At 44.5% G+C, this 26823-nt stretch overlaps 1 protein-coding gene across 1 annotated transcript in view; it reads left to right on the top strand.

Annotated features, from left to right (window-relative positions):
- The window catches only part of NECTIN3 (nectin cell adhesion molecule 3), a 124366-nt gene extending 115883 nt beyond the window's left edge, over window positions 1-8483 (top strand). The window contains exon 9 of the mRNA XM_045785237.2: window positions 501-8483. Within this exon, the coding sequence (XP_045641193.2) occupies window positions 501-680 (180 nt within the window). The 3' untranslated portion in view covers window positions 681-8483. The remainder of the gene's footprint in view (window positions 1-500) is intronic.
- The last annotated feature ends 18340 nt before the right edge of the window (window positions 8484-26823 follow it).

Below are 26823 nucleotides of genomic sequence, written 5' to 3'. Positions count from 1 at the left end.
AGTGGGACAGCGTTTCTGATTCTCAGTTATGTTGGGCATATGGTCAGATACCAGTTCATTTCACTGTCTTTTCCCGAATTCCCCAGCACTGAATGCCAGGGTTTCTTTCGGTTCTGTTTTGGCTGTTGGATGCGATTCTCTGTATATTTCATGCACACATCCCAAGCTTGAGGCTTGCTGAGGGACTCCGGAAGTTCACAGCCTTGTTCTTCCCTAGTTGAACGGCTACCAGTTCCGAATTTCGAAACCTGAAATTGACTATGGTCCCGTTAGTCATAACTTTCTCTTTAGGAGCTGCTGTGACTCTCACTCAGGTATTGTAAGCATCGAAGGACTGGAAAATGAGAAGTTGTTGGACTTTACCTTGCCTTTCATTAGCTTGTGAGATAACGAATCAGAGACACAGACTATAATCAATTCGGTTCTTGCCTGTTTTTACCAAAGTGCTAGAAAAATGCAAACAGCTGCTCTGCTAATGTAAGCAATATTTGAATTTTTAGAATGGACTAAATAGCAGGAGATTGGACTATGAAGATGAGAATCCCGTGGGGGAAGACGGGACTCAGCAGATGTACCCCCTTTACAGTCAGATATGCTACCAAGACCGGAGTCCTGGCAGACATCATCAAAGCAACGACCCTGACAGAGTCTACATCAACCCGCGAGAACATTACGTGTGATTTCCCTCTCTTTCTGGTGGATGTCCTGACAAACGTTTAATCACAGACTGGGGAGAGAAACTGAAGCCGCTGGTCATGATTTTATTCTCTTTCCTATAAAACCACCCCAGTTTACCTGTATCAGAAGTCGTGATGAATGGCTTGGAGCCAATAGCGAATTTCTTTCCTTCCTTAAGAGTTCCTTAGCCACCAGCTGTGTTTGTGAGCTTGACAGTAGCTTTGCGTGTTTCTGTGACGATAGTGTTTAACTACTAACATTGGGCCTGGACGGCGTGTTCATTCAAACAGAGCATCCGCGTGCGATGGCAGCCGTGATTCTCCAGAAAGAAAGGCCCCAGCTGGGAGTGTTAGCCTTGCTGGGTCTTAGGCAGGCCAGCCTATTCATCTGTAACTCAGATGAGCAGAAAGAGCTCACAATCCATCTCACTCATCATTTCGTCGGGATTTGGCTTTCCCGGACGTGCTTACTGCAGTTACAGTACCTGTGCAAACAGGAGGCCTGGGGAAAGAGGCAGAATGTGCTCTTTATCCAGAACAACAACAACAAAGCGGTGGAAACCCTCAAGCCTGTGATAACTGTAGTCCGTGTTCTTTCTTGATCACTTGGGTCCCGAGGGATACGTGTTTTGTGCCGTTCTCGGCCTGGTCTGGATTAGAGCGTGCTCGCCCAGGTTCTGCTCTCGCCTGTCGTTCCCACAGTTCTGTTCTTTCCTAGCCAGATTAGCCTATTTCCCCCCTATTAAATTCTAAAAGCCTTGTCTAAGTGGACAGCCTTGAGCCCTGTCCCTCGTTTCTGTAGTATTGTATGTGACAAGCTCAGCCTGCACTGCTGAGATTCCTCCCAAACTAATCCCACCCACACGGGCTTCGGCCACCCCTGGCTGCCTCTACTTCTCATCTGTATTTTATCTACCTCAGAAAAGCCTGCTGGAAAATCACCATGAAATAACTCCTGCTCTTAAAAGCCAGGTAGAAAATGTGAAAATTTTTTTTGAAAAGTGCCACTTCCGGATGGCAGATATGTCAGACCCCCATGTTGTCCTTTATCCCCCCACCCTCTTTTACCTGGTCAAGAACAAGAGTGAAGGCATGCTAAAAAGCAAGGAATATAGTGCCTGACTTACCAGTGCAACACTTCGGTGCCTGCAAATATCCGTCTTGAGTTTCCTCACTCCCTTTTGCCAGCGTAGCCTCACTGAGATTGAAGGTAGGACTTATAGCAGGTGAGCAGAAGTGGGGGGCCCAGGTACCGCGCAAATGTCGATCACTGTCCTCACATCTTAAGGAAAGCATTGTTTTACTGTGTGTTCTGGGAGATGAGAGGTATGTCACAGATATTAAAAACACTACAGACTTGTCATATATTAAGAAAAAAATGACATAAGTACTAATAAAAGAGTACACGTTTCCAACCTAAGTTTCAGAGGGACAGGGGCATATTAACCTCGATTTCTAATGAGATACCAAAGATACCTGGTGATTGATGTGTTGGTTCTGGTTCCTGCTTGTCTGTTTGTTTCCGTTTTTTAGTTGCCACGCTCTGAGACAAGTTATCCAGATGGTTCTGCAGTGGTCACACGGTCTGCCCCTATTGCCTGGGTCACCCACAGTTCTGGGAGAACAGATGCTTAAACTCTGACTCAGCACTGTAGCAAGTTCAGAGGCTCTGTGGTTGTATGGAATTAAAGGGTAAATCCCAAGGACCCTGTCACTGTGCTACCTCAGTTTGAGGTCACTGCCCTTTGTAGCAAGATGGCGCCGAAAGAGCATATTTGACTTTATTACCTGGAATCCCATCAGTGAATTACTGTAGCTGAAGGTGGAGGAATTCTTGCAGTTGTTTCCCGACAGAAAGATGGCTCTGGTCCGAGTTCTCCTTGACAGTGAAGTGGTTTTTTAATAAATACTAGATGTTGCAAAGAAAGAGATACGGTGGTATATCACCTCCTTTAGAAAGCTTTAAAAATGTCTTACCCGGTAAGGATGGCTTCTGGGGTCCTGCTGGGAAGCTGGTTGCTGAATTAGCAGCACAAAAACTTATGTCGGACCTTGGGGGGAGTAAAGATGTCTTTATTTGCACTAGATTTGGAAGGGCTGGGTTTTAGGAGCCTTTTGGCCTATCTTCAGAGCCCTCCCTACCAAGAAGAACCCACTATAGAATTTTTAACATTTTGTTGTAGTTCTGGAAAAGAAATTTCGGGCTGTAGACAGCTCTCTCATAGCCGGCTAGTTCACTGTCCTCTTTGCTTCTCTGTCAGCTACAGCAGTAAGTTCCTGAACGGACTGGTAGATTTTATAGCTGTTGGCCCTTTACATGGGTCAGAGAAGCGCTGTAGTTGTTTATCCTGGTGTCTCTCATCTGTTCTGAGTACTGAATGGAACAGAGAGGAGCTTTGGAAGGGTTTGATCAGCCAGCCCCCTCACAAAAAACGCCATCCGAGATTAGCCTGCCGATCTCCAGATTTGAAGCTTAGACGACTTGATGATGGCGGTTTAAATTTGGAAGTTAGACTCTTAAAGGTCAGTGAGCGATACAATCCACAGCTGATACTAGGTACTCTGGCCATAACTGGTTTACTAGAACACACGGAAACAGAAATAAATCCCCAGAGTGCTTATCCGCTTACGATGGCAGCTCAGCATTTCCAGGGGGAGTGTGCGTGCTCCGTCTCAGACACGCAGCCGGGGTGGCCTGTTGTGCAGGCAGCCCAGGCTCCAGGAGCGGGCGCCGGTGCCGTAGTAGCGGGCCGGTGCCTTTGCACACCACGCCGGTCCAGCCTCTGCACCGCCCAGGATTGGTCTGGCCTACTGGCATAGGAATTGAGATGGATTCTTAAACGGCAGTGATTCGTTGCCCCTTCTGTGAGGGTTCTCCTATCCTTGGCCTTCATATATTTTCTAAGTTTGAAGAAGTTTGTGCTTTTTGAACTCGTAATATAAAATTCTTACCTGCGGTAGACCTCCCTGTAGCACACACGTGGTAGATACTAAAGAAATAAATGCCCTGTAAGCTAAATGAGCTGGTTCCCTCATAAATCTCTTGTGGCCTCATTTACTCACGAGGCTAGCACAATGTCTTCGTCCGTCTTTTGAGGATGATTTCCTAAATTCTCTTTCATAGCAGTCTAACATTCACTTTTGTTTTTCGTCTACACTCTTTCCCTGCCCTGGGCTGGCCTCCTGGTACTATTCTTTACATACAATAGAGCCTTCCTTCCAGGTGTCAAGGACAGGCCAGACGCCAAGAACCAGAAGAACAGATTCCACTTCCAACTTCCCCCTTTCTGGCCGCGGAAACCTGGACAAGTCACCTAACCTCACTAGGGCATCCGTTGCCTATTATCCGTAAAGCAGAGATTACCTTCCCTGTCAGCCTCTCAGAAATGTGAGAGTTAACAAGATAATAACAGATGGGAAATTAGAAGTTCTCTTCAAACCGAAAAGGCCTGTGACTCCGTTGTTATTAAATGTTGAACCTAAACTTCTAAGAGCTCACCAGCACTGGGGAGAACCAAGTGGTCCCATGAAAACTTCAATTTGACCCAATTTGAGTAGAGCCAAGTGCAAGGGGACTTGCCCCTTCCTTTACTGTGACACCTGTTTTGTCTTGTGGAAAGCTTGCTATCTGGAGCTTCGCCTTTCAGGCTTTGTCTAAAGTTGCAGGTGCGAACCAAGAGCCATAACCATGGTTGCTCTTGGTTTACAGGTTACTACTACCAACAGCTCCATCACTGAGTTTGCGGTATGAACAGGATTCCCGACAAGTCCCGTACATGAATCCCCGCCCAGACTAGGACCAAACTCCTGGGTTGTCCCGTTGCCAGGAGCCCCTGTGGGGATGGAAAGGCTCCCAGTCCTGTGCCGTACCCCCACAGGCGTGCTCATCACCAGCCAGCTCTTCTTTCAGATCGGCTTCTGGGGAGTGCAGTTAGGGAATACATTTTCTTGATCGTCTTTTAAAGGAGGTCTAAGAAAATACATAGGAAAAAACCCCTAAGAAATGTTTATTAAAATGAAAGGAAGCACATATGCTCATTTTTACTTAGTTTTTACTTAATTTTGCTTAGTTTTTGAACTTCTCAAAATGCCCAGAAAGACTCTACTAGATTAACTGTAGCTGCAAAAACAATCAAATAATTAAAGTCACCCCATCCCAGTTGGGATATTCAAAATAATTTGGGCACAAACTTCTCTCTAACCTTCAGCTTAGTTCTTTGATACACTGATTGCTCTGTTTGGTGTGTCCCATCTTTACTGAACTCCCAGGGAGAGGGGGGTAGATGGCAAACTAGCCAGCTTTGGTAGAAAACCAGAAGAATAGGAAGAGTAAGAAGTAGAAATGTCAGAGCCCCCCACCTTCCCCCTCCCACCCGTGACTCAGCCTTGTGCTTAACTGACAAGGTTCTTCATTCTTGGGCTGTGTGCAGATCTAGGAGGACCAGGGACTTCCAGTTCTTCTGAGAAACCAGAAACTGCTATCTGCAAGCCTATTCAACTATAGACTCTGCCTAAATTAATTTTATTATACCTATAAAGGAATTTCTATTTCCTCCACTAAAGAAAATTGTTGTGAACTGGACTTGGCCAGTTTGGTCACTTGCAAGGATTAGGTTGTTCTGGTAGCCTTCAGGGTGTAGAGGTGGGGGAGGCTGTAGATCATCTCCCACCCCCACCCCCAACCTCACCAGGTGGTTCTTTACACTGCAATCAGCTTTTAGACCAATTTCTGCATCAAAGCAGGGGTCCTGTCAGAGTCAGGCTGTCCTGTAAGCTTGAAAATGTCCCAATTCTGTTCTTTTGGGGAACTTAACAATATCTTATGCAAAAGGTTTATTAGAAGCAAATCCAATAATATTCCAGTATGTTCAGTGTCAGGCGACCCAATTCCGTTTCACGGCTAGACACAGGTCAGTAATCTAGGGATCCGGGGCTAGTGGGCTTGCTAAGAGTCTCATACCCTATTGAGGGAAGGGCTGGAGTGCCCTGCAGTGTTTGGCCAGGCCGTATACCTTTACCATTACTAATTTGGCCATTGAACAGAATCATTTATTAACAAAGTCTCTGGTGTTAAACTGCAGATAAAGCTCTTCTGGTAGAAGCCTCTAAAGTGACTAGAGTTTTTCAAATGCTAACAACCTTTGGAGGATGTTATTCCCCCACTAGGATTCTTCAAATATTCATTAACCTCTCCCAGACTGTTTATTAAGACTAATTAAAAATTTCCAAAATAATTTAAATTACATAGAATGTAACAGAATTTGTTAAGGATTTCTCAGGATATCACACCTGCTGACATTTCTCCTTAGTGACAACCTTTTCTTTCTTGGCCGAAAGGGGGCAGGGGAGGTACCTGAGAGAGACAGACAGACAGAGGGGAGAAGGGGCCACTTAAAATTCGCAGTTGAAAAAAAATTTTCCATTCACACGCGCAAAAGAACCCTCACATCTGCAAACATTTCACTCTTTCAGGCTCATTTTATCGTATTTGCTTTAACGTTATCTCTGCAGAAAAGGTTAGAGGTGGGAACAGAAAGGTCATATTTACCTAGATGGTCAAAATACATAAAACATTAGGTTTACTTCTACTGCATTTTCATTACTAGGTGAGTTATTCTCAAGTTTCAGTTTGATTATGGCGCCGAGTAAACTAGAACGAAAGAGAATGTCAGAACTTCCGATGACCCCGCATGCTGTGTTATCACACAGTTTCACCTGAGAGCATGTGTGGGAGCTCCTTCTACATCTCAGGGAGAAGGGAAACCGCCGTGGATAAACACGAGGATTCTCCACGTCATCGCTTGGCAATAACTCCCTTCCATTGGTCCATTCCGAAGAATTTTCTAAGCAGTGTTTGGGGTCTAAGGCCATGATATGTATCAAGTTACATACCTCCCTGCACCAAAAAGAACTAGCTAAATTCTGTATTCTTTACCAAACAGTTGTCCTCTTGAGGTTTTTCCCAGCAGGATCCTTAGTATCGTAGCCTGAAGTGGTGGTATTTATCATCATGACATGGGATTGAACTGTGACAGTCAATTAAAGGACACCTCGAGGGAAAACTCCCTGGGAATCCAGAACATCAGATTTGCTACACTGGCTTAGAACTGTGACCCATCCTGCTACCAGTAGGTCTGACAGCCAGGAAGAGATGTTTCCTGCGTCTCCTCCAGAGGTTAGGAATATACCTCCAACATCCTTAACGTCCCATAATAACTCACAATAGATCTGTGAAGCCCAGGGTTGCACAGGATTTTCCAAGTGATGAGGTGTCACTGTTCTGGGTTTTAATAATGTTTCCCATAAGGACCAGTATTTTTCCTTAACCCGCCCTAGCACATTGATCAGGCTAAATTATTCCTTGCTCAAGTCATGTTCATAGCTCAGTGTCCATCATATTTTAACTATAGACAGCAGTATTTTGTCCTAAATGCGTTGGTTTGCACTTCCCTGCACTGTGGCTCGTTTATGCCTCTGCTCCTTCACGTGGTCTTATGAGAACTTACTGTGTATTTCAATACCCAGAAGAGCATTTGTCGTCTTAGGTTTCATTGTGTACTTGAAATTCCAAGTCCTTTGTAAAAAAAAAAAATGTTAAGTAGCTGGTGTGGCTACTGGATCCTGGATTATTGCACTTGTCCATCCAGAAAAGTTCCTGTTTATCCTCTACCTTCTGTTTCTATTTCTAAGCCAGTGCTTTAAGACATAACATCTGCTCCAGCCTAGTCCCTCTCTATGTGGTCTTAACGTCTTAACTTCTGTACTCCTTGGTCTTACCCTGGAAGTTTGTACTCTGTACCTCAACGGGCTTTGTGGAGGGAAAAATAAGATACTTAAGGGTTGTCTTCAAGAGAGGTCCTACTTCTAAAGTGATTCCATAAAAGCCCCTTGGCTTAGAAATGAGAAACTCTATAGCTATAATTCTTTCCCTATTCTTGTTTTGCTATTTTTATTTCTGAAAAGTGATCTCTGTCTGAATAGGCTTACTCTGGTTTTAACTTTCTTCCCATTAACCCTTTTCACACTGAAATGGTCCTCTCTACCTTATCCACGCTCTGAACTTTTAACTTACAGAGCGAAAACTAATTGTCCCGCAGCAAATCCCACCTACGTGAACTCCCATCATTAACGAATGAATGTACTAACTCCATAAACAAGCATCTGACTCTGCACCTAAGTCAGAAGCTAGTGAGACTTCACTCTGGCCCTGAGAGATCTGACCGTATGCCTTGGTTTCCCTGCATATCTGACGTTAATTCTGCTGTTTCACAGCGCCTGGGGGGTCGTGAGTCTTGACTAATAAATGGTGGAAAGCATCTTGCGAATGTCCCGTACTATATAAACGTGTGACGAATAATCTGGAGAGTCTTTAAGTAGAAATGGATTCTTGTGCAGCTCGTTCAGAATACTAATCTGCCCATTGTTTCAAATAAAATATTCTAACCTGTTTCCCCCTTTTTTTCTTTTAAAAATATTTTTAGTAAAAATTAGTTTCTAGGAATTTGAACTGTGTATAGGAAGAAACCAATAGTATATATTCTTGTCAGAAAATGCTCAAGTTGTATTTTAAGTGTTAAAACTAAAAGGTTTGCATAACAATGTAGTGGGGTAAGGAGGAGGATTTTAGCTCAACTGTGGCAAAATATAGAAATACAAAAATTAGCTTTGATTTTGAGATTGTATTATAAAAGTAGAGTTAATGTGGTTGTAATAGATATTCTTTATTTTTAAGTTACGAGAAATTATCTTTTATTTTTGAACTGTATGGTTCTTGACATGTTTTGAATAAACTTTTTATCAACTAAAGTTTTTCATTTACCTTATTATCAATAAACCAGTTATGTTTAAAATACATATAAAAAGTGATAACCTAATTACATGACTGTAATATTCAAGATTTGAAGAACATCTTTTGTAGAAATGGTAAATTTCTATATTGGAATCCATTTTTTAAAAAGATGTTAAAAATAGCAACAGAGGGCACCTGGGTGTTGCAGTCGTCAAGCGTCTGCCTTCAGCTCAGGGCGTGATCCCAGCGTTCTGGGATCGAGCCCCACATCAGGCTCCTCCGCTGGGAGCCTGCTTCTCCCTCTCCCACTCCCCCTGCTTGTGTTCTGCTCTCGCTGACTGTCTCTCTCTGGCTGTCTCTCTCTGTCAAATAAATAAAATCTTTAAAAAAAAAATTGCAACAGAAATACTTTCATACTTAAGGCAGTATTGGAAATGTTTTTGAAATGTGATCAGTTACACATTATTATAACTGCTTCTTCTGAAAATTACTTAATACTTTTTTTAAGTGAAACTAAATTTATTCCGCCTAAAGAATTCTTCATTCCTTATTAATCCTTAGGTGTTAAAATATGCTTTCTTTTATGAAATGATATTAGTATCAGATAGTAACTTGAAAAAAATTTAAGATTTTTTTTTTTTTTTTTTAAGGAGAGAGTGAGAGAGCATGAGAGGGGGGAAGGTTAGAGGGAGAAGCAGACTCCCCGCCAAGCAGAGAGCCTGATGCGGGCTCTATCCTGGGACTCGAGGATCATGACTTGAACCGAAGGCAGTTGCTTAACCGAGTGAACCACACAGGCACCCCAATAACTTCAAAAATATTACTTACCCAAAAAAAGTTGGTATCGCTCACAGGTCCCTGAATTTTGTTTTGGGAATGGATGCTTACTGGTCTGTGAAATGTCAAAGTCTGGGAACCACTTTAAAATTTTTTTAAATTGAGATACCATAAAATTCATCCTTTTAAAGTGTAAAACTCAATGATTGATTTAACTATTTTATTTATTTAAAAGACTTATTTATTTGAGAGAGAGAAAGAGACTGCAGAAGCAGGGGGAAGGGCAGAGGAAGAGGGAGAGAGAATCCTCAAGCGGACTTCTTGCTGAGCCCGGAGCCTGAAGCTGGCTCCATCCCAGGACCCCGAAATCATGACCTGAGCCAAAATCAAGAACCAGCCACTTAAGCAACTGAGCCACCCAGGCGCCCCTCAGTGTTTTTTTAGTATATTCCCAGAGTTATATAATCATCACCCCAGTCAATTTTAGAATATTTTCATCACCCCCGAAAGAAACACACTCCCATCCACTCTCCCCACCCCACAAGCCCCTTGTCCGTGGCAAACACCAGACTACTTTCTGTCTCTCTGGATTTACCTGTTCTGTACATTTCATGTAAATGGAATCATGTCCCATGTGGTCCTTTGTGTCTGGCTTCTTTCATTTGGCATGTTTTTAGGTTCATCCATGCTGTAGCATTTATCATTCACTTCTTTCTATTGTGGAATAATATTCCAGGGATGTTCCATTGTATGGAGAGACCCCGTTTTATCCATTCGTTAGTTGGTGGGCAGTTGGGTTGTTCACAATTTGGGGAAGTAATTATGAATAACGACCAGTGCTGCTATGAACTGCCATGACCAGTCTTTGAACATGTGTATTTGTTTTTCTTACATATATATATCTGAGAGTGGAATTGCTGGATTATGTGGCACCTCTATGACTTACCCTTTTGAGGAACTGCCGAACTGTTTTCTGAAGCTGCTGCCTTTGTTACACTCCCATGTATGGGCTCCATTTTTTCCACAACCACATTAATGCTTGTTGCCTATCTTTTTTGCTTATAGTTCTAGTAAGCGTGAAGTGCTAGCTCATTTTGTTTTTTATTTGAATTTCCCTGATGGCTAACAATGTTTGTTGTGTATGAGCCTCTAAAAAGGTAAAACTATTCTTAGCTCATGGGCCATATAAAACAGGATTCAGGCTGGATTTGACCCATCGTTAGCCAAACTTTCTGATGTAGAAGATAGAATTAGTAGACAGACACATTAAAATAGGTATTATAAATACATTCTTTATGTTCAAGAATCTAGAGGAAAGCATTAGCCTCTTCAAACGAGATGCAGAAAAAAGTGCTGATAAATCTGCTTGCTAGATTTGAAAAAAAAACCAAAACCTTGATGAATACCCCACTGTGGTCAGTTTTAAGCAATGGACACAACACCACTGAAGTTGGGAAGAGACATGCATAATTGGCGGCTACAAACGTGTCACTGACCCAAACCATCTCTAACTGATATGACATACGTTGATCAGGAACCGTAGCCACCCCCCTCAAGGCTATCCTTGGTTTTCTCTTCCACTCCTAGAGGCAGCCAGTGGGAAGGAGAATATCTGCCCGTTCCATTGTGTTATTAGGCTCCCAAACAGCCTTTGTCTCCGCCTTCATTACTCTGGGATCGTAGCCGCATCTCCACAAGGCAGATAAACACATACACATGCACAGTCCTTGGTATGTCAAAAAAAGTGTTGGAATAAAATGATAAAGTCACAAAGGGGAACATATTCTGATCCATCCAAAAGACTTCCTGGAAATATATTTTAGCTAGGTGTCGAATAGGTAGGAAATGACCTGGTAAACAAAAGAACAGATGTATTCCACACACATAGATGGTTTGTGCAAGGGTACAGATGCAGGGAAGATTTGTCCTGGTGGCTACATATGCAATTGCGAACTCTCACAATCAGGTATTTTCCTGCAAGTTTCTTCTTCCCAGAGGTTCTGGGAAAAGCCTCAACTTTAGATTTATGCTGTCACCAAAAAGCACAATATGAGGGGGAGAAAAGTCCTTTTATGCCTTCTGAAATTGCTGTAAGAAAGAGAGAAATTAGGTGGCGAATCATCCAGACAATAATTAGTTCGTATCTCAGACTTTAAATGGCCTTTTGAATTTCTGGTCTCACACATTTCCACACCGCTATCAGTTCATGGACTGTGTTTAAGAATAGCTCTGCCTTCTTGTCCACACTCTCCTGGGTCTCCCTCTCCCTTTTCTAACACATTCCCCTTCCTAGGATGGTAAAACTCAAAGTGACAGTGTAGGATTGGTGCTTTTGACCTCTACTCCTCAGCTCAAATCAAAGGAAAGCAGCAGCTTTGCTGGGCAGAAGTGGGCGTTATGTTACTTTGTTCAATAGATCAAGGGGCGGAGCTATTCATTGCTCAGCACTCACAATTGTCAATTACCCAAATGTGACATTTCCTAAGTGGAAACGCGGAGGTAAAGAGACTTGAAGAATCTGTGACTTTGTGTAAACTCCTGGGCTTCTGCTGGCTAAAGAGAAAGCAAAGCCTTTTCTAAAATGCAAAGAACATCCTAGCACAGGTATCCCCTGCTGTCATTCATTCCAACTTCCTGGCTTTCCTGGCACAGCCCTGCTTTCCAAAGTCGGTCAGGTTAAACCTGTGTCCTGTCCTGAGGTTCTCAAATGTTAGCTTGTGTTAGAATCACCTGCGCAGCTGGATGAAGCTCCGATTTTATCCCAGAGTTTCTGATTCAGTAGGTTTGGGTGGAGTCCTGAGAAGTTGCATTTCTAAGAAGTCCCTAGGGGCTGCTGCTGCTTCTGACCCAGGGATCCCGTAAGCTTCTCCACGACGCCACTGTCCCCCAGGTGCTCCCCGAGACAATTACATCCACCCAGCTTGCTGCAGGTGGTTTCCCACTTGGCCTTTGTTATTGGGGAGGGGGTCTTATCATTTGGGGTTCTCTCCTATCACCATTTGTGGTCCTTTCATCATTGCTGAGCATTTTAGTGATGCTGGGGCCCTTCCCACCAGCGTCTTCCTGATGGCCTTGGTAAATGTTATGTCCTCCAGACCATGTCCTCCAGACCTTTCCGTGGAATGTAATCCTTTGGTTGGTTGCTGGGCTGCACATGATATATATTATAATATATATGGAGACACTAGCTTGTCTACATCCCTGAGCCTTTTAATCCTTTCCTCCTCAATCTGCCAAGGAAATTCTGGCATTTCAGCTTCGCTTAGTAGAGGCCATTGTTCTCTTCATGCTGCTAGGAACTGTGCTAGTAGCAAGAGGACTCTATCTCCTGGGGGGTCGGGGGGTTTCCAAGGTCTGCATCCTGTGTCTCTGGAGAAAGCTGCCAAATCAGTAGTCTCCCCACAGTCTCTGTCCCGGCCACCCTTGCTCGAGCAGCCTCAGAGTCCGGTGCCCCTGGTGCTGCCCTGGCCTTGGCGGGTATATGTTGGTTAGACCTTGCAGCTCCTTTGGACCAGAGTCCCTCTTCTCCCTCACTGGGCCCAGCCTGACCCCGGGTGATGGGGCTGTGACCTGATCCTACCGTCGGCCTGCTAGCCAGCAGAGGTGGGGGTAGATCTTGAGGGGGGCGCACAGCTCCTAAGGTCGACCTTGGTGGGATACTTAATGGTCTCCGGAGATCAGCACGAGATTTCATTCTGGGCTTGGGCCTCAGCTGCAGGACGTGAGAGTCTCTTTGTAACTACCAAGGAGATCCTCTGGCTCTCATATTTGGCTTTTATTTGCCTATTCATTGCCTGTGGCTTTTCATGAGCTTTTGTGTATGAATGGCTTTCAGCAGGACTCATCCAATTCCATTGTCTTTATAGTTGCTCTTTCTCCCTTCTCAACACCTGATAAACCTCACCTGCTAGTTCGTCCCTTTCCAGGGATATATCTTTGCACTTAACCACCTATTGAACCATCACCTTGGGCCAGGGGACGCCATGTTCTGTTTATCACCAACTGGGTCCTCATTGCCTGCCGGTGGCTTGTGATTTGGCTCCCAAACCCCATCTTATTAACTACTTTCTAGGACCATGCCTAGAAGAACTGTGACAGGTTGGGGTCTCTGGAAGCAGATGCTGAGATGAATTTTGGTGTGCGGGGACTTCTTTAGAGATGAATGTCTGTGGCGGTGGGGGGGGGGGTGCAGGGGAAGAGATGGAAAAACTGGGATGCAGGTCTGGAAAGTGTCGACCCAACCCCCCAGGGAGCACTGGCGTCTGCACGGCTTGCACGGCTGGCCCCGCAGGGTTCCCCCACACTGGGTGAAATAGCCAGGTTTCCATGCCCCTGCCTCCCTCAGCCACTGGATGTGCCCCCCTCCCCGGCTCCTCGGTGAGGAGACCCCCAGCAGCAGCAGCCTCAGAGGCTGAGGGCTCAGCAGCGAGTTCTTCCTCCGTTTCCCCTGCTCACACCAGGACTGACATTGAAGGAAGCTAGTTACTTTCATTAGACGGGTTGCTCTTTATTTACAGGCTGGGAAGGCGCTGTAGATAGTAAGGTGATATTTATATTCTCTGCCTGTATTTTGCCCCTCCCTTCCCCATTCAAGGGGGTAGTTTCCTCATGTCAGAGGAGGTTCATTCTGTTCTTTTCTGAAATTTCCCCTAAAAGCCTAAAACCATCGTTTTGAGAATAGAGTTTGAAGAGAAGGCAATTTGTCTCAAACGGAAAAAGATGCTCTGGGATGGTAGGTCCCACGAGACATCTGGACGTCCATGTTGTTTCCGGTATTTCTGCATTTGGAGTAGGGCCTCAGAGGGGATGGTCGCCCAGTAAATAGGGAGCTTGGACTGTCCTGTGTCCTAGTCCTGGCTAAGAAGAGCACGGTGGCGGGCCTGGAGAGACACAGGGGCTGACACAGCAGGGGACAGAGCAATAATTTCCAAGTGCTGCCACCGCTGCCAGCACCACAGCACTGTGTAGGATCCCAGGACTTTGAATCAACCTTGAAATAGAAAAGGTAAGCAGAAGAGTGTTGCCAGAATAGCTCTGAGTTTCCAACTCACCTGTTAGGATGGAAGCCTGGCTTTAGAAGAAGTTGACTAGGGGAAAATAGATGTGATATTTCTTGCACACCTGCACGTATGGCCTGATTCAGACGTGCTGCACATCAGTAAGGGACCTGGTCATGTCGGTCCTCCTCCACACTCGTAATTGCTGTGGTCCTCTCAGACCCCCAGCTCTTCCGCACATAACTTCTATGTGCTTAGGCACACGGCCAGACGAATGCTGAGAGGATGGGGAGCCCTTCATGCAAAGCCCCGCTCCGGCTCCTCTCTTGCCCCCCCACCCCCACCCACTTGCCCATTCTTGCATTGATCTAACCTTGACTGTAGTCCTACAAATATTTATTTATAGCTGCACTTTTGGAAGAATCTTGACTCCATCTGTTTCTTGTTTTTATCTTCAGTTGTTTTCTACCTTCATATTCATGTTCCTTTCCTTCATATCGCTCACCTCATAATCCTTTTCCTTCCTTATTTTCAATTTCCACATATGTGAGGGTCTTTGAGAGTTCTAATTATAAAACAATGGATTATACTGTTTGTCATAAGAAACCTCGAAATGCTATTTTAGAAATGAACTCGAAGTGCATAGAACATGCTAATACTGACTTTAGAATTCTGAACAGTATTAAAATAGACTTTTTTTTGTAGTAACATCAAGCAGAATTAAAGATAGAAAAAGTACATGTTTCAAAACCTCATTAGGAATTTCCTGGAAAGATCGAGATTTATTCATGTAACAGGCCACTTAATGGGTCTTATTTGGATGTTTATCATGCTTCAAAGATGATTCCCCGTTATAAACTCTGGCCTTATCAGCCCAGGTTTCAGACACAGCGAGGAACAGCTGGGCTTCTGCTGAGAGGACATGCGTTTCCTTAACTCTTCCTTCGGAATCCAGCCTCGGGTGGCTTTATACAGTTGTTCACACAGTGATCCCCTTTTTCTCCATTCTTACAGCTCTCATCCACTGTGCACCCTCAACCCCTCTCAGCTTTCTGTGATATTCATTCACTTATTCATTCATTCACTCATTCAGTGTGTATGGCCAAGCACCTGCCAAGTTCTGCTCTAGATACTAAGACTATGACAATGAGCAGAACAAATAAAAATATCTGTCTCATGGGGATAGAGGGAGAGAGAGAGAGACAGTAAACAATTTAATTTAAAAAATTGTATGTTAGAAATATGAGTGAAAAAGTAGGGAAGGGAGTCAGTGTTGGGGGCATAGGCTTTACAATTTAGAAAGAGTGGCCAGGGACACTGACAAGGTGATGTTCACAAAGGTGTTAAGGGGTAGAGGGCCATGCACCTGGGGAAAGAACCATACGGCCAGCAGGAGCATCAAGTGCAAAGGTCCTGTGGCAGGACTGTGGCCACCACATTTGAGGAGTAGCAATGAGCGAGTGAGGGGAGAAGAGGTAGATGAGGTCTGAGAGGGAATGGGAGGTGGGCACTGGGTCAGGTACTACTTCGTGGGGCATTGTAAGGACTTGGGCTTCTCCTGACATGAGCTAGGAGCCATTGGAGGGATCTGTGACAGAGGAGAGAGACAATCCACTTATGCTTTAACAGGATCACTCTGGCTGCCATCTTGAAACTGACAAAAGAGGGGCAAGGACAGCACTGGGAGTCTAGTTTAGAGACTAGTTAAAGCATTTAATGGACAGGTCTGGTGGCTTAGATCAGGGTGGTGGCAGAAAAAGTGGCTTTCTATTGAGGGCATACAGTCCCACTCATCTGTCCATGCTCTGATCCTGCCCACGTTCTCCAGGACTGAACATTTTTCTTAGAGTCCATTCTTCATGTCACTGTCTTGCTCAAGAATGCCACAAGAACTCCTTGCTGACCAAATCATGTTCTGTTCTGTTTTCTAGTACTCTAACCTTTTGCAACTTGGCGTTCTTCCTCTCTGCTTTATCCCTTCCACTTCCCAGCATGCGCTCTCTATTCCCACCAGCTAATGTACTATTCCCCCAGCATACACTACCGCTGTTCTAACCTCTCACACTCTCTTCTTGCCTGGGACCTTCTCATCCTTAAAGCCCCTTTCAGATGCCCCCTCTTGATGTCTCCTCTAGTCGAAAGTCCATATGAGTGTGTTTTCCGGCCTGGCCCTTGGGGCCTGCACCTCCCGTGCCCACAGTTTAGCTTACGCCATTTTGCAGTATTTCCTCATTTGGTCTGTGGGGCCTCCATGAGCTCATAAGCACCAAAAAGTTATAACCTATTTTTGCCTCTTCCCTCGCTCCCCCAGACCAGGTGAGGCATATAATACGCATCTGTCAAATATTTGTTGGGTTGAACAAAAGGCAACATATGCTCTTCAAAACTCAGACGGCTCTTTCCATAAATGCCTCTCACAGTGATCCGGCGAACTGTCTTGAAGGTGTTAAAGACGCACGAGAAAACATGAGGACGTTGACCCTCACCTGCAATTCCTCACTCGTGCTCCGAACTACCTTTCCCTGCAGGATTTCCTGGAGCGGTCGCACACTGTCATGCCTGCCTCCCAGGGCCGTGATGAGGTTCCTCATATGTCTCTTGCATAACACCTCCCCCCGCGGCCTGCCACACGCTGATCTTCAGGGGGTTCAGGAGCTGGCTGCCTTCTCCCACCTTCCCCACTGCTCCCACCTGCTCCCCACTCGGTCTCCCCCTTTCCCCAGGTTGTGTGGGTTATTTACAGGCATGCCTTCAAGGATGAATTTGATCAAGACCCGCTGAGGAGCGTACTTACACAGTCTCCAGGTTTCCTTACCAGCTGTGCACGCTTTTGCAAACTCTACATTACCCCCTAATTGAAACGACTGCTTGGTTCCATTTTTCTTATTAAAGACAGATTAAGAAAATCAGTTCAATACCGGAGCCATTTTAAAGTCATCATTAATCTCATGCTCTTGATTTACAATCTGGCTTTAAAAAATATATATGTCCCTACAAATCCTTCTCTTGCTTTTCGGTCCCCCCCTTGCTGGTATCAAAACATACTCCATTTGACTGCTCATTCTACTCCGGTTAGCCTGCTTTACTGGCTAGTGTTGGTTCCTTCCCCATCGGGCCTTTTCTAGTACATGCTTTTTTTTTCCCTTTCACCCATAAATCTCTTGCAATTTATCATGTGAAGTTTCCAGTTGTTTAAGAGCTTGCATGGTGAGAATGAACTGCAGTATTTCAAGTTTCATTTGGGGTGTTTTCTCTGATGACATTCTTGGCCCCTCGCCACCTCCATCTGCCAGTCCCCACAGCTGAGACCTCTCAAACCCCAACTGGAGGCAGCGTCTGGTCTTGGCCCCAGGCCTTGCCAGGAGAATGTCTGGAGTTGGCACCTAGGTCTGTGGCATATTCTCGTCCAGCCAGCTCAAGCCTTGCAGGTCAGCTCTAGTAACTGGCCTCCTGGTTGGATGTCGGGGCCCAAAGATCTGACCTAACTTGTCCAGATCCTCAGATCATCCAGGATCCCCCTTGGCCTTGCTGGTCTGTCCCCTGAGCCACAGCTAAGGGCCCAGGGTCTGTCTTTGCATGTTGCAACCTTGATCCAGCTCCACAGTTGGGGCTCTCCAGGCCCTATCAAGGTCAGGGACACCCACCAAGGACCACTCAAAGAACTTGCTTAGTGCCAAGTGCTGTCCGCCTGGGCGACTGCCACCACCTTATGTTCTGGACGCATTCTCTGCCTTCCTCGATGAACGTCTTTCCACTATCAGCTCCTGGATGGGTGGGTCTGACCTGCTCCCTCTCTAGCCCGCATCTCGGTCTGACATGCGCTGCTGGAGGGTTTAATGGCTCCTGCCCGTTCCAGCATCCGCTCTAGGCTTGCCTCCCAAAACACATGTCCTCAGCGAGACAAGCTAGTAGACAGTGTTTGTCTCCACACCTTCACATCCTGAAGACTCTTCTGTCCTCCAGCACCTGCTTCCCCAGTGTTCAGAGTCCTCTTGCCAGGCAGCTCTGTCCCGGCCGCCTCACTGTGCCACTGCTCCAGGCTTGAGAACCTCCCCCTTCCTCCAAAACGGTCCCCTTCCCCTCCCCCTTTTTGCGGCCAGTGCCTGGATGATTCCATAAGGTACAGCCTCACAGACGGAGTGTCTCTTGAAACTCTATGCTGAGGATACTATAGTTATCACCACATGGTTCCATTTATGATAGTTAAGGAAAGCCCTTCGTGTAGACCTACTATAGATGTTTTGAAGAAAATACGCCATATTTTCATAGAAAAATGAAACCTCTTAGAAACTGTGAAACTGGAAACAACAACGAAGTGGCCATTTTTCACTCCTTATAGTAACAACTTTTTAAATTGTAATAGTTAGTAGTGAAAACACGATAATTATACTTTCATACAACACTTGTGGGAATATAAACTAATGCATCTTTCTAAAAAGAAGCCCACACTTTCTGACCTCATAATTTCCCATTGAGCACCCTACCCTTTGGATATAGTAAAACAATTAGATGAAGATTCACATATTAAGATTTGTGTTAGGGATGCCTGGGTGACTCAGTCCTTAAGCGTCTGCCTTCAGCTCAGGTCATGATCTCAGGGTCCTGGGATTGAGCCCCACATCCGGCTCCCTGGCAGCTCCCTCTCCCACTCCCTCTGCTTGTGTTCCCTCTCTCACTGTGTGTCTCTCTGTCAAATAAATAAAATCTTAAAACAAAACAAAAGATTTGTATTAAATTATTACTTAAAAAAACAAATATTTGGAAAAATACAAAAATTCATTAATGGGAGAAAAGAATATGAAATTATACGTTTATACTATGGGACACTATGTATGCATTGAAATGTCTTCAAAGAATATTTTAAATCAAAGGAAAATACTAACGATGTTATTAAGTGAAACAGTACGAGTGCTCTATATTCTGTGATCTCAGTGATGTCGCAGCTGCTGTGGTAGACGTGTGCGGTGTGATACCCACATATCACAAACTGCGTACGTGTGTGTCGTATAAATACAGCCAGGTAAATTCATGTGAACGTAATGTAAGTGAATGTTAACAGCCGTTCCTTTATGGGGTTAGAATTGATTGTTTTATATCTACGTTCGTGTGTTTCCTCAGATTTTCTTAACAAACACGAATTACTTTTATGGTCTCAAAACTAGCCTTGAACACACAAAGGCCATTAGACTTGAGTTCAAGGAACACATTTTCAGGGGCTGGCGCAGTGGAGGCCTAGCGCAGCCCTCACGTTGACAGGAGGGAGGTCCACACAAAATAGTGCTTCTCTCGGGGAGTGTTCCCCGCTTCCTGGCTTGAGCAATCCCACCCTTAGGTGTGTAACATATTTTCTCCTTTCAGGAGGAACAATGAACACGTGGGGCAGAGCCACCATAACGGTGTAGGCACCTGAGTGGCTCAGCCGGTTAAGCGTCTGCCTTCAGCTCAGCTCAGGACCCCAGGGTCAGGGGATCAAGCCTGGCATGGGGCTCCCTGCTCAGTGGGAGCCTGCTTCTCCCTCTCCCTCTCCCTCTGCCTGCCGCTCCCTGTTTGTGCTGTCAAATAAATAAATAAAACCTTTAAACAAATCATAATGGTATAAAATTGTATTTGTTGAGACAAACTCCACACAGGAACAAGGCTGGAACTGCAACTGACCCTCCGCCCTTGGCCACCATATCCCGAGGGTTCTTGCCAGAGATCCAGGGGCACCCCCGAAATACGAAATTGTCCGCGTGGACCGTGGAGCCTTTCACAAACTTAGCACACGTCCAGGAAGGCGGGAGCTAATTCTGAACTCCTGGAACAGTGGGCGTCTTCTGAGTATTAAAAATCAATAATAATAATAAAAAAATTGTCCCTGAAACAAACTTTCTTTGAGTGACTCCTAGAGCTACTGCCCTCAAGCCTTTTGTTTGCAGAGGACCAGAAGGGCGGAGGAGCCGAGGCAGCGAACCTCGGCGTCCGGCCTGGGTGGGCCGCGTGTGGTTTCGGTTCCGAGCGGAGCGCTGCGGGGTGAACCGCCTGCGGGAAGGCCCTGCTCGCGGCTCCGCGGGCCTGCTCCAGCTCTCCAGTTGCCAGGCTTCGCTGGGGGACTTCTGGAACTCGTGGCCTTTTTCCGCTCAGGTTCTGGGCACGTGGAGCGGAGCGTGGCTCTGCCCGCGTCGGGGCTCTAGCCGTCAGCAGCTTCTCCTCCCTTGGCGGGACCCAACGGTTCCCAGCTCTGACTGACGCATTCCTTACTACGAAGGCTATATTTTCCTAACCTCAAACCAGAACATGTGGGACAGGACACTTTTTCCTGTCTTGGGAAAGTCTTCTCAATATAAAAATTAGATCATATTTAGTTATATTTAGCCAAATGCTTCTTTTGAGGAAAAAAAATGCATGAAATCGAACCGTCCCAACATAGCTGGTTCTTGTGGTTGCTGTGTGTCTGGCTGGAGCATCAGGGGGGTCTGCCGTGGGGACCCTCTCCCCTCCCAGGTCAGGTTACTCCAACCTCAATGGGCAGCCTGGCTTTTCTCTCATGGGGCCGCTCCGGGGAGCACTTGGTGCAGAATTACTTGGTCACCTACCAACTAACAGGCTAGCTGTATTTAGCCACCTCCGAGCTTATTCCTAAAGGAACTTGAGTATTTTCACTGACTAAGCTTTTGAAGCAATCCATATATCTGAAAAAGATCTGTCCTTTCCTGTTTCAATGTTAGCCTTCAGTTTTTCAAAGGTCAACTAAAGCCAGAAACAACTGACCTCAAATTGCAATCTTCGCAGTGCATAGCTGAGCAATCCATTCTGATGGGGGCCTAGCTGGGAAAGCAGGAAACTTCAGGGGGCTTCTCACAGTCTCGAGAGCCACACCTGGTGGGCAGGCACCCACTTTGTAGAAGCTTTATCACTGAGAACTCTTTCTATAAACTGTGCTTCCACGAATTCTATGAGGGTTCAAGTGCCTCATAAATGTGCTGTGACTCAGGCTAGGAAATAGGATGAGAGCACAGAAATTTTTCTTAGGGAAGAAAGAGAACATTCTCAGGATGTCTTTTAAAGGTGGTTTCCTTTCTCAGTCCCCTTACTTTGGAGGATCCCTGAGATAAATGAGATGAGCCCCCACCCCCTGCCTTTGTGGCTTATGCTGCCTTTGAGTCCGGCTGGTCAGTAAAGCACAGAACTGTCCCCAGCATGTCAGGAACTTGACGGTGTGGACCGCCGGCTATGCTTTGTGCCGTGGCTATAGAGGAACTCCACGTGCCCCGCCTGAGGCAGCAGCCATCTCCAAGACATATTACCTTGGTCAAAGACAGGCAGAGCGTAAGAGTGTTCAGGGAGAGCAAATCCATTACCCCAACGCCAGTTCACTCAAAATACACGTCCAACAGTGTATCTTTCTCTCTGCAAAGGAGACCACTGCTACTACTCTGGGTTGTAGACATTTTTATTTAATATCACTTAATATGCTGTTTCCTAAAAACGGAAAGCAAAAAGGAAGCTTTGTAAAAGTTATCAGGCTAGAAGGGCCTTGAAATACATGACGGGACTCATCACTGAAGAAGAGAAGGGAGTAAGGGTGTCTTAGTTCCATTTTTATTACTCATTTTCCCATGGAGATTGAGATAAACTTGTTTCTTTCTCCCTAATCGTCTCCAAGAGTGGAAAAGGATTTCCTCACAGAATTTTAATGCAGGAAGGAACCCTAGAGAATGCCAAGCCTGAGGGTAGATTTACCAGAAAAATCCCCCTTTTTTTCAGATATTCAAAAGAACCTGAGAGCCAGCTTCCCCTCCTGAGAGAGACTCATAAAGGTCATCGATTTCCTCATTTGAAGCCTAATTTCACCCAGGAAGACTTGATGAGGCGGGACAAAAGAGAGCCAGATTTACTCAAGTATTTTTAATATAAAGCAATGGGAAAAGAAATTAATCTATTAAATGACTGATTAAAAAAAACAGTCATTGCAAATAATAGATAGGAGCCATGAAGTGTAAGTTTCCAAACAACACATGGTAATAGTTGTCCTGAGAGCGAGCCCTTATCCAGCACCTGCTGCAGGCCACGTGTTGCTCTGAGTGCTTTATATTAACTCATTTAAGCCTTTTGCGGTAAGGGTGCTATTATTATCCACACTTCACAGTTGAGAATCCTGCCGAAAAAGATGAAATAACATGCCCCAAGTTACATACGTAGAAAGTGCTAGAGCCTGGTGTTCATAGCTTGGCAGTCTGGCCTCGGGATCTGCCCTCTGAACCACTACACACACTTCCTTCAAATAACAGTAGTTCCTGTTCAGTGGTTCTGCTATTACCTGAGAAAATCGCAATAAAGGACTTGAGCAAGCATTTATTGAGCACCTACAGTATGCCAACTCTTGGACCAATTCTCACAGCAACCCAAAGAGATCTGTTACCTAGTGAAAGATTTGAGCGAGCATTTATCCTGCAACTGTGTGCTCATTGTTGCATCAGCTCTCACAGAACTTAAAGAAGTCATTCTCCTGTTTACAGATGAGGGAATAGATTCAGAGAGTGAGGTTCAGAGAGGTGTAGTGACTTGCCCAAATTACAGTGGGGCAAGAAAGAGAGTAGATATTTGAACAAGTGTCCGTCCGATCTCACATTTGTATTTATTCCCCTATCCTACACGAAGAACTATAGGCAAATAATCTGATATCTGAATTTGTTTTGCTCTCCAGATGTTTAGTTTTAAAAATATATATATTTATTAAATTTTCCACATAAGATCTTTATTGAACAACAGAACAATGGCCAGTTAACAATAATGATTCTATTTTGACCTTATGTCTTAAAACACCTTTGCTTTGAGAGCAGTGGCCTGTGGAGTAGCCGAAAAGGCTAAACAATGCCATTAGCGTTTTCAAGACACTACCTGGTTGAGTCATACAAGCATCAGAGATGTACATACAACTGTATGTACATCTGATATAACTCGAAGGACCTTCTAGAAAGACAGCTTGCAGAAACAGAGACCAGAGCCTGCAGTTTGAAATCAGCCATTTGCCACTCTCCTCTGATTAGGACTTCTCGCTTGACCAGTGATGAGCAGAAACTGAATTGCAGACTTTGGCCTGTTCTGCAGGCCCTGTGGTGCAGCTGATTTATCCGTCAGATCTGTGTACTAAATGAAATCGTCCAGATAAGCAGATGGTCTGGCCACGGTGGTATTTCACAGCAACATGTGTTTGTTTGAGTAACATGGTCATAAACCTTTCACTCTGGGTCTAAGATTAAATTGTGGCTTTTGGATCTTACCTGGGGCTACTCAAGAGAGAGCAGATTCAAATGTCAAATTTATGGCTTGGTTTCATCAGTACGTTCTACATAATTTTCAATATTCATTTATAAGAACTTAAAGCACGTCTCTTGAGTGTGTGTGTTGGGGGTGGGGTATTGTACATGAAGATCCAAACCCTCCAATTATGGTTTTCAGCTAAACAGATTACTGCCTGGGTTTTTTTGTTTTTGTTTGTTTGCCTTATCAAATGAAAAATAGGCTTCATTGCCATTCTGACCCTAAAGTTTTACATTCTAACACAATAGCAGGCCAAGACTCTGGGATCCACTCTGCTACAAAGTTACTAATTGTCTCCTATCTCAAAAAATTAAGAGAAGGGGGGCGCCTGAGTGGCTCAGTCGGTTAAGCATCTGATTTTGGCTCAGGTCATGATCTCAGGGTCCTGGGATTGAGGCCCCCCCCCTTGCTCAGTGGGGAGTCTGCTTCTCCCTCTGCCTGTTGCTCCCCCTGCCTGTGCTCTCTCTCTCTCAAATAAATAAATAAATAAATAAATAAATAAATAAAATCTTTAAAAAAAATTAAGAGAAGGTAGGGAAGGAAGCACTCTGTTCGTATAGCATTCTGCCCAGATTGCCTGACCGGTAATGTGCAGTCATAGCTACGACTCTTCACATTAGTCCCCTCCGGACAGCCAGGTGGACTTCCGCAGTGGAGAAGCACGAATAGGAGAGGAAGCACCAACGCAGCTCAGTACTATTTTCTCCTTCCAGCTCATATTTACAGACAATAAATAAGACTGGAATTTTTGCCTTGTTAAAATCATACATTATTTGAGATAGTCTAATAAACCCCATCCTATTCTTTGTGTTTATCCAGCTACTACCCACAAGAATAAAAGAAATGGCCATTATTGTTAAAACAGTGAATTGGTATTATTGAGATTATGTTCTCTTTTCTACTCACTATTATAATTTTTAATAACATTTTATTTTGAGATAATTATAGATTCACATGCAGTTGGAAGAAACAATACCGAGCGTTTTCTGTGTACCCTTCACCTAGTTTCTCCTCACAGTAGAATCTTGAAAAAACTGTAGTACAATGTTACAAACAAGACACTGACGCTGATAGAATCCGGGGGCCTGATTCAGATTCCAGTTCTAAACGCACTCACTTTTGTGCACGCACGTGTGTGTGTGTGTGTGTGTGCATGCACTTAGCTCTATGCAGTTTTATCACGTGTAGATTCATATGACCAACATCACAGTCAAGATACAAAATAATTCCATTATAAGGATCCCTTGTATTATCCTTTTGCACCATAGCCACCCTCCCTCCCTCTGCCCCTTCCTAACCCCTAATAACCACTAATCTCTTCTCCACCCCTCTACTTAGGTCATTTTAAGAATGTTATATAAGCGGAATCATAAGGTATGTAACCTCTTGAGACTGGCTTTTTAACTCAGAATAATCCCCCGAGATCTCTCCACGTTGTATTTCATGGTATAGACGTACCATGGTTTGCTTAGTCATTCATTCCATTCAAATCCAAATGGTCAAAGAAACTGGAACTCCCGCCGCTCCCCCTCCCCAATTTTGTTATTCTGAGTAAAGCCATTATGAACATCTGTGTACAGGTTTTGGGGGGGAACATAAATTTTCATTTCTCTGGGATAAATGCCCAAGAATGCAATTGTTGGATTTTATGGTAAACCCATATTTAGTTGTGTAAGAAACTTCCGTACTCTTTTCCAGATCGGCTGCACCAATTTATATTCCCAGCAGCAACACGGTAGATTGTTCTGTGATGATAATGATTTTTTATCATATTATGTTAGTCACCATACAGTACATCCCCGGTTTCCGATGTAAGGCTCGATGATTCATTAGTTGTGTATAACACCCAGTGCACCATGCAATACGTGCCCTCCTTACTACCCATCGCCGGTCTATCCCATTCCCCCACCCCCCTCCCCTCTGAAGTCCTCAGTTTGTTTCTCATAGTCCATAGTCTCTCATGTTTCATTCCCCCTTCTGATTAGTTCTGTGACGATAAAACCCCATTCCACATATCTCTGATAGCCCAGGCCCAGCTAAGCTCTCTGTGACTTCTTCTCTCCCTCATTATTTCTGCCTATGCTTACCCCTCTCTATCTTACATCACATAATATTTGAACCATTCATTAATCTTGGTAACCTTTCAATATTTAAATATTTCTTATTTTAAAGCCTCCCCATTCCAACGGCACTGAAAACTCACTGAGCCCTAGAAGATTGTTATTCTCCTTTGGTATTTCCCATGCTGAGCCTGGCACAATAATTAGTAATCAGACAATGGGTTTTAAATGATTAAAGTTGAATAAATAAGGAGTAATTTGAGTCAATAAAGTGTGTTGGGAGTTTTCAAAAAATTACCAACTTTCTCTTTAGAAGTGGTGTTATCAGATTTAGGTAAATTCAAGAACCATTGTTATTAAGCAAATTGCTACAGATGTAGCAAATGTAAATGTAGGATGATTATATTTTGTTCCCCAAATAACCTTGATATCTTTTCTATGAAGATGGTAAACTGTTAGTGAAATAGCAAAATATTGTATCAAATTTTTACTTAAAATGGTTTAATTAAATTACTGTTTTTTATTGCTTTTCTCCAGGTGTTCCTTCCCTCGCCATCCTAGAAGAGCAATGATGTGTTGGTAAATGTTTGTAAATGTTGGTAAATGGGAGGAAAAATGTAATGTTGGAAGGAAAACTGTAAATGTTGGTAAATGGAAGGAAAAAAAAATGCCTTCAGGTGTAGCCTTTGTCAGTTCCCATGATGTAAAGACTCTGACCAAGACTAATTTCAAGTTACCATCTCGACATCAGGGATGTCAAAATTTAGGAAGGGATGCTTGCAGTGGGATCTAGTGAGCCAGTATGAGCTAGCTCCAGCACACCAGTGCTAGGGATATATTAAATTTAACTCAAGGAAAATGTTCTACATTATATATCAACATTCAAATGAGTCATCTGCACACAGACACTGGGAATTTTTGAATGACTTCAGTCTCCAAAATCTCTTCTCACCAGCAACCACCAGTGTTGAATGCTTTCCCAGAAGTAGCCCACTCTACCCCCCAGCTGATGTCTGCTCATCCTTTTTGTCTGTGCGCAGACGCCTCTTTCCTAGTTTCCACTGATGGCTCCCTCCCCTCACACGCCCCATTTAACACAAGACCACGTCACCATTTCTCATCGCCGTTTCGCTTTGCCTTCAGGGTACTATGTAGGATTTAGGGATATGTATTTATTTTTGTTCCTAGAGTGTCTGAAACCCTCCCTCAACTAGACACAC

Source organism: Ursus americanus, chromosome 4 (genome assembly GCF_024610735.1).
Source record: "Ursus americanus isolate L20-20 chromosome 4, mUrsAme1.1.p, whole genome shotgun sequence".
NCBI lineage: Eukaryota > Metazoa > Chordata > Mammalia > Carnivora > Ursidae > Ursus > Ursus americanus.
The sequence above is the reverse complement of the archived record's forward strand: the minus strand, read 5'-3'. Positions and strand labels throughout refer to the sequence as shown.